Here is an 18,358-nt window from a genome sequence, read left to right as displayed (position 1 = left end):
TCATTCAGCAGACGCTTTTATCCAAAGTGACTTCCAACAAGTGATTATTTCATGATGATGATGATAGACTGAGAGCAGTTACTATATGTAGGTCATGTAGGAAAAGCACAGGTGCCAATCATGAATTTAATTACTAACATTTGACCATCGTTACTGTAATGAGGAACTCCTGGGTCTTCCCCACTGTGACAAAGACAAGACTTTGAGGACCTAGACCTAAACATCTTTGCACCAAACACTATTCACTAATTAGCATTTTCTGATGATTTAAAGGGGGACATATTATACCCTATTTCTCCAAGTTAACCTAGTTCCCTGATGTCCTAATGACCATGTCTGTGACATGCTTTGGTCAAAATACCATAAGAATGAAGCACCACAGCAGTTCAATCACACTGCTAAAACAGCCCTGTTCAGAACGCTCTGTTTAGTAGTATCACTTTAGGTCCACCTTAAAAAAAAAGTAAAAAAGAAACTTAGCAAAAGTGATCATTTGCAGGCTCTTGCAGGCACATTGCCGTCATATATAACATGTATCCACTGGACAGATAAATCCTCTGAGGCTGGAAGTTTGTGTAGAACTCTGTGCTGCACTGTGGAGCCATGAATAGAATGTTTCGCGGACTTCCGGTTTCCGGATGACCGTTGTCCTCGCCAGCACTCTTGTGCGTTTTACGGACAAAGCGGAGCTCCGCGAGACAACAATTCAAGGAATTGATCGCATTGTGACGTCCCAGTGAATGCGGAAGTCAACATTATCTACTGAGTCATCCAGAGTCCCAAATACAAGGATTTAAATTGATTTTGATTGATTGATTTGGCATAATATGCCCCCTTTAAATTGTATTAAATAAAACCAGTAAAATCAAAATAGCCCGACATTTGAAAACATATACTTTAAATTTAATGCAAGACAGTTGAGACATATAATGCTGGATTTACTTTTGGTTGCATATCATACATTTTTTATTAATTTTTGTATATTACACTTCGTATACTGTGTATATTATGAATTTCCTTTCTATATGCTTCAAAAATAAACACCTTTCCAATCATCTTACTCAAAGTTTAAAGTTGTCTTGTATAGCAGCAACTTTTCCTCATTATTAAATCCAAAATATGATTAAAAAAAATGTTCTCTTAAGCCTGCGTTGATGTAAAAGTTTTTTACATTTACATGCTAATTTGCACAGCTTAATAACATTATATCCTGAATACTGTGTGTCCCGTCAGCGGAGGGGGGAATCCCTTACCATACTAATCCTCTGTTGTGTAACAATCTCCCCCCCTGAATCATACCATTCTGTTTCTAAACTACTCTGACCACACACACACACAAGCTAAGAATCAGTCAAGTCTGTGTGTGTGTGCGTGTAGATGAGGAGAGAAGGGGTCTGGCATCCCGTCCCTAATCCTGTCTGATGAGACTCAAACATAACCGGCTTTTATCCCCTGCTGAGAGACCACGCTTGTTTCTGTCCGTCTGCGTCTGTTTGTGACTCACTCCATTTATCTCGCGTCACGTGACTTTTCGTTGACGTTATTTGTCGCTTCCTTTCTAGAATCTCTTTCCTTGTCTGTCTTTCTAGTTTTGCCGCTGTCTCTGGGCAAGTCGGTCTGAGAGGTCTTATTTATAGCATGCGAGTTGTGTGGCCTGCATGTGTTCATACATTACATATCTCTTTAATTCTTATAATCATATATATATGTATATATATATATATATATAAAGCCGAACATGCACAGAAATATGCCCATAAAGTAAATGTCATGGTCCTTCAACGCACATTAAGAGATAGCGTGTTAGTGACATGTTTTGTAAGCTTTCGTATTTGCGTATTTCTAACACACCTGTGTGAATGTGTGTGTGTATGTCACAAATACCCAGGCGTTGTCCTACATTTAAGCAAGCATTTATTTGTATTTTACATTACATATTAACATATTCTCTCATGTTCAACCTCTGTTTATACTGCAAATATCAAGTCCATACTGTATATAGTCTGGAAATGGTCTATAATGTACCTTTGATTAACTTGTTTTTTATAGTCTTATTGTTAATATCTTTCTATCATGCAATTTCTTGTAAATGCATGTTTATTATTTGCTATCATTATCTTTACTGTCTTGCTGCTGTGACAATGTGAATTTATTTCCCCACTGCGGGACTAATAAAGGACTATCTTATCTTATCTTACAGGCAGAGTCCAACCTGTATGCAGTCTATTGTCCTGTGATCAGTGAAGTCTACCATCACTCTCTGCTCTGTCATGATCAAAGCCTAATGTGACAAAAAAACGATTTAGTGTGTGAGGCTGTAAACGCAGCCCAGAAGAGGTGCAGCTCTCTTTCTCACATTACTTGACTTATATTCATTCTTGTATAAAGTACCTTAAAGGGACACTTGAGTAAAAGTACAAGTATCTTTACCAGAAAATGACTGGAAATGGTAGAAGTTGAAGTCACTTTTTATGATACTACTTCAGTAAAAGTCTTAAAGTAGATGACATTTACTGTACTTACGTATCAAATGTAATTTTCTCATATTAAATACACTTAAGTTTTAGAAGTAAAAGTATTAAAGTCAGTGGAAGGACACCTGGAAAGGGTTTTTCCAGAAGCAAATGGTTCCAGGTAGAACCTCAGCCCTTGTAGAAGAACCCTTTTGGAACCCTTATTTCTAAGAGTGTATATGTGTCCTTGAGCAAGACACTTAACCTCATTACCAGCTCTTCTTCTTCTTCTGCTTTTATTTTGTAGTAACCAGTAACACAGATAGTTAGAGGGAAATGTAGAGGAGTAAAAGTTACACAGTTAAAAGAGAGAGGTACATTTTGTACTCAAGTACACTAACGGAGTATTTGTACTTTGTTACAATACAACAGTGATTATATTGTGCTGAAAAGGTTAGAATGAAACTTTATATGTTTCAAGGAAAGTTTCCAAACCTCTGCAGGGAGAAAAAGGAACTCCAATGGCGTGTAAAAGACGTATTCACACAGTGTGGTTAGACTTGGTAATTTAACGATGGACATCTTTAGGAATGCCAAAATAAAAGTGACCTATGTTTACGTCTGTGTCGGTGTATTGTTGCAACTATTGTCGAAACTCGAGTTTGTTTTTCTATCACATTCCAGTGGGAGATCAACATGTGTGGCCTTACCGAGAGTGCGCACAGGGCTGTTGATGTGGCTGGGCGGGCTAACCCCGTGGACGTTAACGGCCCTCACGATAAACTGGTACTCCGTTTCCGGCAGCAGCCCCTTCAGAACCATGGAGTTCGTCTCGATGGGCTCACGGATATACATCCACTCCGTGTCCATTTCTGGCCTGGAACAAAAAAAGGGGCATGCATGAAGATACACAAGACTTAGAATTATTTGGACGTCTGTGTGATTTCTTTTAAAAATGAAGTTTTAACTTCATTTGAACTCAAACTTTCCGGGGGGATAGAAAATCGTTGCATAATTCATAGTCAAGACAAACACTAATTAACTTTTTCTTCCATTATTTTACTTTTCAATAAAGTTATAAGGAAGTAAATGATGAACTCCTGAACCATCTCTTGCTGATGTTTTTTGTGCGCTGCAGATGCCTGTGGCTGAGCTCTCTGCTGAATAGATTCATCCTCTTTACCACTCAGTAAAAGCCTCTTGTGATGTATGAATGGTCGTCTATGAGGCGTCCCTTTGTGTGGAAGATACCCCCACAAGCAAAAACACATTCATGTTTGGTGTCTCAGAGAAAGTGACAACCCCACTGCCTCTATCTATCCATCTATCCATCTAGCTGTTGTTTTTAAAAAGATGTATCCTTTGTATACCTCTAAAATGAAAGTATCATTTTAGGGTATTTTAAAAGTCGATCTAGATTTTTCTAACTCATCATCTGGGGATTCTGGGCAAATTATTTCAAACTTCATCTTCCTTGACATTATAGCCCGAGGACTTTGAGGCTGGTCACTTATCAGACACAGTCTGAAGTTATGTTCCAAATTACCCTTGTGTCATTTTGCAGCAAATACCTCACAAATGTCACAGTAAAAGAGAGCTGTGTATGCTGTATTATCGGAATGTAACAGTGTAATTACAAGGAGGCTAAATATGCGGCTGTCTACGCCCATTATTAACACTGGAATTTGAAAAGAAGTCAACTTTTCAACAGTAAAATCAATCCAGGTATCATCTTTTTGAATCCCAAACCTCAAACTGATGTTAAAATAACATTAATAGTCAAAAGGCTATTTTTACATTGGCAACCGTCCTGGATATTAAGTTTATGAATACGAAATATTAAAATTGAATGAAACAAAAAAAGGAAAAGGCACATTATTGCTGAAAATTAGATGCTATGGCATTTATTAATTCATCTAACATTCAGCAATTTCCTAAATTCAAGCTTAGAATTCATACTGTGTATTTGCATCATTTTATTTATGTATTTTTACATTCTTTATCTTAAGAAACCATAAGGGGGAAAGTAAAGGGAAAGAAACTCTCGAAATCTTTGAAAATCTCTGAAAAAAAGTTAAAAACTAGGAAAGCTCTCGGAGAGCGCAGACTTCCGCCAAGGCAGCTCAGTGCCTACAAAATACACCCTGCTGTTGCATAAGTGTGTACGGCTCACGCCAAAAATCACTTCCTGGTGGCATTGCAGACATTTCCTGAAGATTTCATCCAAATTTGTCTGTGACTTTTCAAGTTATGTTGCTAACAGACAGACAGACAGACAAACTCTGGCGAAAACATATACCTCCTGGCATAGGTCAACAATCTCTGAAAAACAGTTAAAAACTAACAGGAAGCAGTTGAAATCAGCCATCTTCCCTTTCCCCTCACATACCGATAGATTTTTCACTCAGGTATTTCCCTCCAGGACGTGACCACATCAGCTTTCAATTAATCTGTGTGTTGCCAGTTTAAGTGTGGATTATTATCACTGTGTGCATGTGCGTGTGTGTGTGTGTGTGTGTGCACTCGAGATGAAGGTTTAATAAGCCTAAAAGCTTCACTGATTGATTTCCTGAAGGCCGATCAATCACTTTTTTTTTATGACTGACCTGATGTACGCCACCAGGAAGTGAAGGACAGGTGAGCTTCCCTCGCTCTCTCCTTGCTGCCATGACAACGCCAGCTCTGTGTCCGACACAGCCAAGACAACGGGCTGAGTCGGGGGAGACGGCGGCATGCACACGTCTAATAGAAGAGAAAGAAATTGAATTATATGAATAGGAACAATGATATTACAGAAATAATAGCATCAGCTGATAATGAATTCCTTTTGCTGACCATGTGAAGCGGTGCTGATGTCTCTGGGCATGCTGGCTCGTCCCTCTCCTGCCCAGCCATACGCCCCAACAGTGACTCTGTACTTAGTATTCACCTTTAGGTTAGTGATGTCCACATCCTAGAAGAATGTGTAGATGGAGTGAAGAAACGGAAAGATATGAGAGCACATCAGCAAGGATGGATCAGGGAAGGACAGGTGACCAAAAGCCATGAGAGAATAAGAGAAAACCTAAGTAACATCTATTGAAATGGAAAGTGTGACTATTTCAAACAAAACTATCACCCTTTGCTACACTAAAGCTTTCTCCACAACACATTTACAGTCTCTTGGCAACAAAATACAGTCCATAATGCAGCAAAATTGATAATAATTTAATAAAGAAATGTCAGTAGTGAGTAGCTCTAAATCACTAAAAATGACCAAATGACACTTACAAAACCTGCTTGTCCATCAAATTGTCCCTTTGAAAAAAAAAACAAGAACAGAGGTTTCCATTAATATTGTGACAAGGAAAATGCCATAACCTGCAAAAATGTATGTAACAACAAAGTATCAGTAAGGTACTTTTACAATGTGAGGAAGTGAAAAGGCATTGTGAGAGTGCCATGACAAAGTAAATTATAATACAAAAGTAAGAATAAATACTCAGCAAATCCTTATTCTTATCCAAAAGATAAAGGATGCTTGGCCTTTAAATATCATGAACAGATCAAAATCAGCATCTCCATGTGTAATCCCCTTAACATGTAAATAAAACGACTTTTCAGAACAAACTTTAATTTAAAAATGATTAAACTAAAAGTAAAGTAAAGCAGAGTTCACGCTCAGAAGAGTGAAATATCAGAGACAGTACATGGTGACATAATTCACTACAGTGTTTTAGTTTTTAACAGCCCTGTTCAGAACGCTCTGTTTAGTAGTAAAACGAAATTTAAGGGACAGGAAATGACATCAGACACAGAGGCTACTGGGAAAAGATCATTTGCAGGCTCTAGCAGGCACATTGCCGTCATATATAACATGTATCCACTGGAGAGATAAATCCTCTGAGGCTGGAAGTTTGTGTAGAACTCTGTGCTGCACTGTGGAGCCAAGAACAGAACTTTTCTTGGACTTTGCGGACTTCCGGTTTTCGGATACCGTTGCCCTCGCCAGCACTCTCGCGTGTTTTACGGACAAAGAGACAAGAATTCCAGGAATTTAGCGTAGTGTGACGTCCCAGTGAGCGCGGAAGTCAACATCGCATGTTTTATCTCCTGTACTTAGACTGAGGAGGACCACAAAAACATGAGTGACTTCACACTTTGGCGGCTGGTAGGGCCTCCAGAGTCCAAAATATAAGTATTAAAATGATTAAAAAGTTGATTTTGCATAATATGGGACCTTTAACAATCCTAAAAAACATGGGTTTATCTCCAACAATTACCAAAGAAATGTCTAAAACCTCATCATTTAACAACAGTTTCCTACAGCCGAGCAGTGATGACTCTACCCACGTTGAGTAGGTACTATTTTGTCCTGGAAAACCAACCTAAACCGCGCCGAGGCGATGCGAGCTGGGACCATAGGTGGAAAAGGGGCTTTATACTCACTGTGGTGAGCATGTCTAAGCTGAGAGGCACCTCCATCAAAGATGCTGAACCCAGTGCCTGACCATTCCTGATCTCCGTATAAAAGACCTGAAAAAGTCAAACAAAGAGACAGACGTAAACACAGATTTACAGGAAAACGTGTCGGACTATTTCCATTCCACTAAAGTGAAAACTCTTGGTTTTTTGGCCGGAGTTCTCATTTTCGAAAGACGTCTGTCACTACGATATCATGACTGTGTCATTCACAGTGTAAACAGAGAAGAAACACTGTGAGGAAACCTGTTAAACTCTGCCTAATTATGTGTGAACCTCCAAAGTAAGTGGCTAAATAAACACATGTTTATCTGTGGGAAGTGGGGAAGCTGGGTAGCTGACTAATCCTCTTAGAGGAGACATATGGTCAAAAGCAACGCGCACACACACACACACACACACACACACACAGTCAAAGTGATCCATACTATGTTAACTAAAAATACAAAAAGGAAGCTTCCAGAGTTCAGTCACATTTTGTGCTTCAATAAAACTGAAAAGCCTAAAAACGTCGACACAGTCGGTGCATTTACGGTGCTACCTGAAAATTCAACATGTTTCACAACTGCACTGCCTCAGCATGTACACTTAGTGGAGACGTTACAAAACACCAGCAAATGTAGAATCCATCAATCTGAGCTCAGAAGCTACCAAGGTCGCCTCGCTGCATGGACAGTGAGTTTTAAAAGGCACTTTAAAAAAAAGCAGGAAGAGTGTGGATGCCACCCACGTCAGGGGGAGAAGAGCATCCATTCGGTCATTTGATTTGGGGAGTAGCTCGCTTGCTCATGAGGGTCGCTGGTGCCAATCCCAGCTGACATAGGAGCGAAAGGCGGGGTCACACACTGGACAGATCGCCAGTCCATCACAGGACCAACATATAGAGACACTCACAGCTACAGTCAATTTAGAGTGTCCAATTTGTCTCATCCGCAAATATGCATGTTTTTGGACTGTGGGAAGAAAACATGGAACATGTAAACTCCACTCAAACTTGTGTTTTTTATTATTATTTTATTTTTTCTTATAGATGTCTAGCTGAAAACTTGCTGTGTATTTTGAAGGAGACACATCGCTTTTATACGCAACTTTTAAACATAAATGAAAGTCTGCTATATTCAAGCCATTGTTAAATTAGCTTTTTCTGTATTTTACACTACGCATCAAATTCTGTTACTACTGGCGACGGCTGCATATAGTTGAAGTATGATGCAAATCAAACCTTTAAAAAAGTGGATTCCACTGCTAAAAAAAATTGACTTTCAGTTTAAATCATGATCATGATTTTGGCTTCTCATCGTTCAATGAATGTGACCGATATTGAAAATGCATGCTCTGCCAATAGAAAGCAAATTGCACTCTCCCCCAAACAACTTTCCTATAACGACATGCCTACATGTGCCAAACAGAGCTGCTGCTGCTGTTCCTCCACCATGCAGCTCCAAGTTTCATGCATGCAGTCCTGATGAGAAAGGCCACATGAACCTAACAGATGTACGATGAAAATATTGAAAATATTGTACTTTCGACATGACTACTGTCCAATCGAGCCAGGGGCTTCTGTGAATGTACACCTAAAAGTGTGGATTCTACTTAAACCTATTTATAAATATGAAATACTGAAAGAAACAGAAAATAAATAAATGTATGCACTTATAAACCTATGTAATCAAAATGGTGTTTTTTTATTGTGTTAAATGTAAACTAGGTTATAGGCGATGTCTGATAATAGCACACAGTTGCATCACTGTTCATTCAATTCAACTCAACTCAATTGTATTTTGTACAGCGCCGAATCACACCGTACATCATCTCAAGGCACTGCACATAGACAACATTATCGAGGGCAGAGAACTCACACAATGAGCAAGGACTAGGCATCGGTGGAGAGAGAAAAAAAACCCTCTACTTTAGAGAACTAGATGTCCCACGACCAGTTGGGGTGAAAGGAAAAATGGGGCACAGGAAGGACAAGAGGGAGCATTGCTCGTGTGCATCAGTGCATTCTACGTTAAAAAAAAAATCACACACCTTATATCCTGTGATGGTGCTGACATGTCGCCGTGGCATCTTCCATCGCACGCTGAAAGCTGTGCAGTTGATTGTCTCCAGCTGGATGTCCAACGGAGGACTCAGACGATCTGGTGGACACACACACACACACACACACACACACACACACACACACACACACACACACACACACACACACACACACACACACACACACACACACACACACACACACACACACACACACAGAGAGACAGATATTATCAACTTGTATACATATTTGCTTCAGTTAACATTGAAACTGGACTTTACAGCTTTACTGTTCTTGATTACCCTCACTGTTTAGTATTGTTCGTAGCCATGACAGGCAACGTTTTCTGGAAATTGATCAAAGGATTTAGCAGTTATAAAACAGCCACATAGTTTCCTCAATAGCTAAAATTGTGTGAGAGAATATTAAAAACAGATGAATCAGGTGGTTAGGTGACAAAGGGCTCCTACCTTACAAGAGAAGATTCAGATATGACCTTTTTGGTCTGCGCACGATTGTCACATTTAGTTGAGTTTGAATTTTGTACCAGCTCGAAGTGCTCTTTTATTTTTTCAGTGACAAAATTACATTAATCAAGTGACCTGAAGATCTAAAAATAGCAAGACAGAAGTCAGAAACCTGACAGCTCACACTGCTACAGCACTGATCTTTTCAACCCCCTGCCCTTTCTCTCATCTCTGTCTCTTTCCTTACGTCGACCTCACTCCTGTGCCTCTGACTCCTCTCCTGTCGACACATCTCCTCCCGTCTCCTGCCCTCCTCCCAGTTCCTCCACCCGAGCAGATAATGCAATGTGTCAGCTGAATTCCCCCGATGCTGCACGTCTCTGCAGGGGCGCGTTGTGGCCCAGTGAACAATCCCATGAGCTGAACTTACATTTAGTGAAGGGGTTTTTTTTCTAAAAATATCATCTTTTTGGCCATCACTCAGTGGTATAAAAAAAAAACAGGAGTGGAGTCGGCACAAATTGTAATTGCCAGAGAGATTGAAATTGAGCCATTATCTGTAATCAATATAATCTTAATATAAACCTCCAACAGTGGTGGATTGTGTTTGGTTAGTAAGAGATTGCGTCTCAGGAGGAGGCCCCTCGCTGGAGTTAATCAAACTGTTCTTGAGCTTATCGCATCGTTTGAGGAGCACCACTCAAAAGATGGTGCACTTTTAGAAATAAGGGTTACAAAAGGGTCCTTCTACAAGGGCTGAGGTTCTACCTGGAACCATTTGCTTCTGAAAAACCCTTTCCAGAAGAAAGGGTTTTTCAAGGGTTCTTGGTAACACTAATGGTTCCAGTAAGAACCATTTTGATCCAGAGAAACCTTTGAAACCCCTTTACTGAATAAAGGTTATAAAAAGGTTCTAATGGGAGCCAAACAGGGTTCTCCTGTGAGGACAAGCCAAAGCCACTTAGCACTTTTATTTCTAAGAGTGTGATTGGTAGGGATGGCATGATACCACTGATATCTCAATGTGAGACATTTCAAACCATGAAGCTGTCAACAACACATTTGTGCCATTTCAAGTTATTGCAAAGACAAAATTCTCCAACTGCGTAACAAATAGTCTTCTCCCATAAAGCAGAAATAAACAGTCCACAACATGACTCAGCAGAGTATCGTATAAGCTCAGTCCTAGTGATGAAAAATGAAATCGTATTAGGATTCAGATAAAATCACGTGTTGGGGAAACACTAAACTAAACGTTGTCATAATGAACAGTGCAGTTTGAAGGGTCACTTAGCAACAGGTATGCAAGTGAATCATTCCATTTGGTTCAAATTTAATAAACGATAAGGTTTATTAACTGTAAAAGAGGTCGATGACTCAGATGCAGCACAGACACTATGGAAACCCTAAAAGTGGAGACACACTACAAGATTTATTTTGCTCCCATTTTACCCACAATTCACAGTTGGGCAGAGTCTGCACCAGTCAGTACTAGTCGGCATGGCAAGGCAATTCCAAAAAAGGTCTACACAGGAAATAGCATCAGAAGACCAAACAAATAATGTCTGTTTACCCTTTAAACCGTCACTCTCATACTGCAGACATGGTCGCTCTCACGAGAGTTCGCATTCAGTTGGTTTGACAAATCATGTAGTCTGTGATCCTCATCAGGTGCAGTCATTAAACATGTGATCATCAGTCTTTCCCAGTCTGCTAAAAGCAGCTAAAGTCGGTTCGTCTTAGACTCCCAAGTATTTTTTTCAAAATCAGTCACGACTTTGACAGTTGTGAGATAGTGTGTCTCCAGCTTCAGACAAATGTGAACAGACAGACTGAGAGCAATGGGAGTAATGTGAACCTAAGTGAACACAGGTGGACGTAATGAGTGCAGGACATGTAATCACAGAAGAGGGGGGGGCCGGCAGAAGTTAACGCTAAGTGAAACAAGCGAGTTCTCTGGGTTCTCCGGTTTCCTCCCACACAGTCCAAAAACATGCAACATGGGGATTAGGTCAATTGGGACACTCTAAATTGACCATAGGTGTTAATGTGTTTTGAGAGAGGTCTGGATCTGTACAGGGTGTTCCCCATGTTTTGCTCTACATCAGCAGGGATTGGCCCCAGGGCCCCCTTGCGACCCTCATGTGGAGGATGAAGCGGTAGACAATGGATGGATGGATGAAATAGCCTACGTGACCACCTAAATGACCAAATTTGGAGATAAAGTCATATTTCCTGGATGAGTTAGTTGCACTATTTCAGGTTCTACAGCTTTGACTTACAAGGCTGGCTGTTTAGTAATGACTACTTTATGAGGTACACTTGTTCTCAACAGCTTGTCCACATCAATATCTAATCAACCATGGAAGCAACTCAGTTCATTTAGACACGTAGACGTGGTCATGACGACCTGCTGAAGAAGAAGTGAGAGAAGTTAAACTCAAATAAAGATGATTTATGTGACTTTGAATGAGGTGTGTATGTTAGTGACATATGTGCTGATGATACTTCAGAAACGGCTGATCTACTGGAATTTTTTACCATGTCTAGGGTTTATTATTACTATTATCATGATTATTATTATTATTATTATCATTATTGCACCTGTGTTCTTCAGTTGATGTACTTACCAGATCTCCGAGCATTTGATCGTCTTGCACAGAAGCAAACGCTGGCTGTGCACATTATAAAGAGTAGTAAATACAGAAGACTCCTCTCTTTACAGGTAGAATCCATGTCTTCTTCAGTTGGAAAGTTTGAAAACGGTCAAATGCTCATTATTTTTTTTTATCACAGATTCCACCACGTCTTTGATTGTACATGGAGCGGAGCAGGTCGCTGGTAAAAAAAAAAAGTTTCCCCGTTTTGCGCAAACGCCATCCAAAAAAAAACTGACCCGAGAGGAAAAGGCAGCGACGCTTTGACAGTGAGAAGATTACTGTCTGTAAAAGATCAGTGGGTTTGGCACAGTAACGCACGGACACAGACACACCGACTGACACACTTCCACGACACAGGCGCGCAAAGGCTGACTGACAGAGGATGGATGGGTGGACCCGGTGGTTGCCCCCCTGACAAATCCACGCGTAATTTCCACAGCAACCGAATGCTTCACACGATCCGTTTTTTACGCACAAATCCCGAGCGCTTTCGTGTTGTTACGCGTCGCCCGCGTCTTAGACAGCAGATGAGTGAAGTGCAAGAACGTGGGGGCCATTTAGCGCTAAGAGGATAACGAGCGTCTAATCCGCGCACTGGACACAGATGGAGAGCAGCGACAGCCTCTGTCTATGTGTGTGTGTGTGTGCTTAATTATAGCTTTGTGAGGTTAAAAATAAACCTTAAAAAACTATCTTTGTGGGGACATTTTGTCTGAGCCCCACACATTTAAATGGCCTTTGAGGGTTAATACCTGGTTTTAGGGTTATAGGGTTATTTAGGTTAGGCACTTTGTGATGTTTAAGGTTAGGTTAATGACGTGTCCTCACTAGGATATAAAAACAAGTGTGTGTTGATTGTCTATTTAGGACCTTTTCTGACATAAACACTGACCCTTTTGTGCTAATGGAGACCAACAAACTGTTTCATATTGTGGCAGAACCTCATTTCTGAGTTAAGGGCTAACATTTGATTTAGAGTTATGCATTAACTGGTTAGGGATAAGGCCTTGGGTAGGCTGTCCGTATGAATGGAAGTCAACACAAGTCTTAAAATGTCCAAAAAATGTAAAGAAAACTATCTTTGTGGGGACATTTGGATCCATAGGGACATTTCATCCAGGTCCCACAACTTTGAAGGACTTTTTCAGAGTTAAAAACGTGGATTTTAGGCACTTGTGATGGTAAAGGTTAGGATAAGGGGCTAGGGAATGCATTATTTCTATTAAAACAAGTGTGTATGTGTGTGATTGACTGCTTGAGGGTACAACTTTGACCATGAGGATAAATCGATGAATCAACGTTGCCGTGAACTCATAAATGTACGACTGTCCTGTTGCAAATTGAAAAAAAAAAAAAGGTTCTCTCACACTTAAGAATAAGAGGGAGAGAACTATCAAGAGGAAGTGTAGTATTATACTAAAGCACTATTGACCCTGATAAAACTGTCCACATTATTATTCAGAGTTTCTATTCTATCAGAGACGCTATGGCAGACATGTAGACTCATTTATCCAAGCTATTTGTATTTTCATTATTCAGATCACAGGGCTTTTATTCATATTGTATCACTGCGATGAAGGTTATTATTACACAACCACATCTCATTGTCATGTTCCCAGTGAGCACTGATTAAAAGGATAATCAGACTCAGCAGTGTCCTTCACCTTTTCAGCAGCATTTGAAACGTCTCAGAGAAATGGCACTGGAGTGGCACGAGTGCCCATGCAGTTTGACATAATTTTCTATTTTGATATAAACTTAATTTTGGCTTATCTGCGGGCACTCTGTATAACTTTAAACCTATTTAATGATAGGATTAGGTTACATTCACAGGCACAACAAATCTGAACACTATAAAAGTGTCTTATCAGCTGAGTAAGGTCATGCTGTATATCAGGATCTCAAGGGTAAATATGAGGATGAGGAACTGGTTCCACCTCCTGGACAAATATATTTATGCATACTTATGTTTTCCTCTGATTATTATTATTATAATAATAATAATTCTACCTAAATAAACACATTTTAGGGACTTGAACGTGCAAACTGATAAAACCTTACCAACATTCAGTACATTACATTTATTTTTCTATTATTATTAACATTTAATATATCTTTATTTCTGTTTCCATTGAAAGTGAATGGAGACAAATGCCGCCCTAGTGTGCATGAGTTCACCCAGTAAACGCTGTTTGCAGATGTAATTCATGATTTATGATTACTTATTGTTGCCTTATATATTTTACTTTTCCACTGCTGTCACAACACATTTACACATTTATATGCTAAATACAAACACACAAAAGAAGATGGAGAGACTAAAAGGAAAGAGAAATAGAAACCATCATTCTCTCAGGTGTAGCCACTGATAAACAAATCATTCATTGTATTTAAATCATTGAGGAGAACAGCCTCGAGTTAAAAGAGACATCACATTTCAGAGGAAATCATTTCTTCCTCCTCATCAAACCACAGAAAACCAAGACTTATGTGCAGTCACAACACATTCATAACAGCAGCAGAGGCAAACAGCGCCTACTAGTGGCAATTTTTAAGTCCTGCGTGCACATGTGTGAGGAATCAGCACATCTGCAAGTAGTAATCTCCTCCTGTAGAAGGAATTACTCGTGTACTCGTCAAATAAGAGTCATGTGTGGACAATAATGCCACATTTGACCAACAGAGTGAAGACATTTTGGCAAACTTCTTTACAGGGCTTTTTCCAGGGTTAAGAGCTTGTTTTAGGGTTAGGTTAAAGGTCAGGGTTAGGTATTTAGTTGTGATGGTTAAGGTAAGGGTAAGGGGCTAGGGAATGCATTATGTCTATGAGGGTCCTCACTATGAATGACGCACAAACGCGTGTGTGTGTTTGTGTGTGTCTTTTCTACACTTATAGTACACGTCCATACATCCATATGCCCATACACCGAAATGGAGGCTTGTTCGAGAATTGAAGCTGGGTCGTTTTTCATGAAGTGGTCGTCGCTGTGAGATTAAAATGAAGAGGAAACATTTGAGGCATGTACAAGAGGCATTGTAAATAAACCTATACAGTTGCATTAGGAATGTTACTACATTCAAATTCAAAATACCGAGGTCTTTTAGGTCCTCTACTGACTGCAATGATTGGTAGACGGCGGTAGGTGGCGCCACATGCCAAAAACATGATTTCAAAACATAAACATGATTTGCAGTCTGTAAAAGATTTTTTTAAATGCAAATATTTTGTCTGTACTGTTGTTGTTGGTGAGTTCAGTTTGTTATATGAACATTATTCCTGAGTCTCTGTGACATATTAGGAGGATTTTACGGCCAGTTGCTTTAGATTTATTACATAATGCACCTTTAAGGTCAGCAAACTAATGCTTCGTCACATTACTAACATGTATGAGGAAGCATATTAACTTAACGCAATTGTTTTCGGCTTAGTCCGTGAGCACTAACACTGACTTATTAACAGTAAACACAAAACATCAGGCTGATGAAAACTCTATTAATTAGCATGATTACTTTTCACTCCACAAGAGTGTGGGGATTAAAATGCACGGATCACAAAAGTTATTATAATTACCCCTTGAGCGCCGTGTACAGTGGATCCCATTTCATAGCAATCCATCAAAGCATTGTTAGGATATTTCAGCGGGGAACATGTTGCGCCTCCAGTCTGATAAAAAACACTTTCTTAACTGTAACATCAAACCACTTGCAAAGGCTGGGGGGTGAAAAAAAAAATTAAAAAAGACATTATTGCAACCATCTTTCTCCCACTGTCGAAGTCAAAATATTCACTTTTTGGCTAATTACTACAACACCAGGAGTCATTCAATCCAAATCAGCTGCCAGCTCCTCCCTCTCACAGGCCACTCTGGGGGCTACAGTTTCACGGTGGCCGATAATGACGGATGGAATGACCTGTGCAATTAGCCTTTTACATGCCCCTCCAAAAAAAAAAAACGTCTGAAGTAAATTGCAGATCAGACTCACGATTAAGCCCTTGTGTGCCTTTCAAGGAGGGAATCGGACATCTGTTTGGTGTATTCGCTACTTGGCGAGAGTGTAATTGCTTGAGGATGAGGTATTTCCACACAGCAGAGGGAGCGATGTCAGTGCAACGGGAAGCTGCTTTTGAGTGAAAAATAGTCTCATTTTTTTAAATACAAAAGCAGAAAACAACTGGATTTATGTGCAATAAAAGCATATTTAGAATTGTTTTGTTTTTTTTGCATATTCAAGTGATGACAATACAATGTGGCTAACGTGTGTGCACGCACTGACACAAACATGAGTCACTACAGGAGAAGGGTGCACGTGCACACATATGCATTAAAATATCCATGGCTGTACACAGTGTGTATTTCACATTAACCCGTGTTTAAGGTTAAGCTATTAAAGCTGATAAAATGGAAAGGAAATGGAGAAAGAGCATTGATAAAAGGTTTGTGAGGCCATAGCAGATGTATATAGAGATTTAAAGTTATGGTTACAGCACAGAGGAAAGATGTGCACGCTGAGAAGTCCTCAGCAGACAAAAATTTGAACAAAATTTGCAAACCTAAATCTATATACCATTAAATCTATTTTCTGGAACTGTATACACTCTTAGAAATAAGGGTTCCAAAAGTGTCCTTCTACAAGGGCTGAGGTTCTTCCTGGAACCATTTTGCTTGTTGTTGCTTGGTTCTTGGTGGAACCCTCCAAAAGGGAGCCAAAAAGGGTTCTCCTATGAGGACAATCCGAAGAACCTTATATGGTTCTACTTAGCACTTTTATTTCTAAGAGTGTAGGAACATGATCCGTCTAAATCCAATACAATCATGTGGTATACATTATAATCTACTGTTTCTATACATATATATATGTATATATACAATTTGTTCTGCTTACCCTGCACATAAAATGCCTTCAAGCATTACAGCTGTGTGTGTGTGTGTGTGTGTGTGTGTGTGTGTCCGTTTTACTGTGAGACTAAAGTGAAATAAGCAACGTTCAACTCTCCTTGGAAGGAGAGCACTTGACACGCAGGCACATGAACTCTCGTCAGATCACTCTCACTTCACTCTGGCTGCTTCCAATCATTTCCCATGGTTCTCATGCGCCGCACACACACATCTCCCCCCTTTGTTATTCTCTGAAAACATTACAACAGAGAGCAGACGAACACAGGCAACAGATGAGACAAACGGGAAGTGGTCTTTCTTCGGCCTGCAGAGACATGAGCACACCTTTTGGAATGGAAATCACATTATTTATGATGATATTACATATGATAGTGTTTTTATACACTCAAATGAGGCCATGTGGAGGTGATGATGATAGCCCTTTCCTGGTAGGAAAAAAAACACCTGATTAGGACTTTTTCCTGATAACGTCAACATCGTCACACACCATGTAACAACATAAATGCACATTATTAATGCTAAAACAGAGTTTTTAAACTCACCATGTCTTTGGTGCTTTTCCACTACACAGTCCTGGCATGCCTCGCCTCGCCGGCTTCGGTATGGTTTTCCATTATTATAGTACCTCCTCAACGTGGGCGGAGTCATCATAGCAATGCCCGCATGAAACTGCCGTGACTTTTGCCGCGTTTCCAGCGGCTTGACTCGCCTCGGCGCGGTTAAGTTGCGATTCCACTCGCATAGTACCTGGACTGTGACTGTGTGCCGTGCCGTGCCGTGCCGTGGTGAGGCGATACAAGCTGGGACCATAGGTGGAAAAAGGGGCTTTTGTTGTTCAGGTACCGGGTACTATCGCTAATGGAAAAGCAAAAAAAAAAATGTGCCAAGTCGTGCCGTGCCGGCCACATTTTTTATTTTACTGAGTGACACTCGTTTGGTGTAAATAACACAACTGTAACGTATAGTGTTACATTCGTATAATCTTCAATAATAACAAAGGTGATAAGAGGGGGGGCCCCCCTAATCAAATTCTGCTTAGGGCCCCATAAAGGTTTGGGCCCGGCCCTGTGCTTAAAAACACAGAAGATTCTCAGTGTGCATCATTGAGTTGGCTCTGTGAAAGTTCTCCTTGCATCACAGAGAGTGTAGATAAAGGCGATTGGATTTGGATGGACACTTTCTTCACTCGGTTCTTTCTTTCTAACTGAAGGAGGGACAATACAGTATGTTTAACAAAGATTACTGTCTGATTTGCACGTTCAGCTGTAACAATAAACATCACCTCAAACAAAGCCGTTACTGAAAAGTATCACCTGTTGGTTCTAGAAACCGCAACACAACCTATAACCTCATTCTTTTCTCTGACTGCTTAATT

The 18,358-nt window shown here is 40.1% G+C and overlaps 1 protein-coding gene across 2 annotated transcripts in view; it reads right to left on the bottom strand.

Annotated features, from left to right (window-relative positions):
• egflam (EGF-like, fibronectin type III and laminin G domains) overlaps nt 1-12,161 on the bottom strand; it is a gene marked incomplete at both ends in the record, with an annotated part of 24,357 nt that extends 12,196 nt beyond the window's left edge. The window contains 7 exons of one of the 2 annotated variants that reach the window (XM_083904923.1): nt 3,131-3,330; nt 5,060-5,195; nt 5,289-5,406; nt 5,724-5,750; nt 6,882-6,968; nt 8,946-9,055; nt 12,056-12,161. In XM_083904923.1, coding sequence (XP_083761049.1) covers nt 3,131-3,330; nt 5,060-5,195; nt 5,289-5,406; nt 5,724-5,750; nt 6,882-6,968; nt 8,946-9,055; nt 12,056-12,161 — 784 coding nt within the window. The remainder of the gene's footprint in view (nt 1-3,130; nt 3,331-5,059; nt 5,196-5,288; nt 5,407-5,723; nt 5,751-6,881; nt 6,969-8,945; nt 9,056-12,055) is intronic. The other variant, XM_083904924.1, reaches the window with a different exon arrangement.
• Between the last annotated feature and the right edge of the window lie 6,197 nt (nt 12,162-18,358).

The sequence above is a fragment of the Microchirus variegatus genome (genome assembly GCF_963457635.1).
Source record: "Microchirus variegatus genome assembly, chromosome: 18".
Classification (NCBI taxonomy): Eukaryota; Metazoa; Chordata; class Actinopteri; order Pleuronectiformes; family Soleidae; genus Microchirus; species Microchirus variegatus.
The sequence above is the reverse complement of the archived record's forward strand: the minus strand, read 5'-3'. Positions and strand labels throughout refer to the sequence as shown.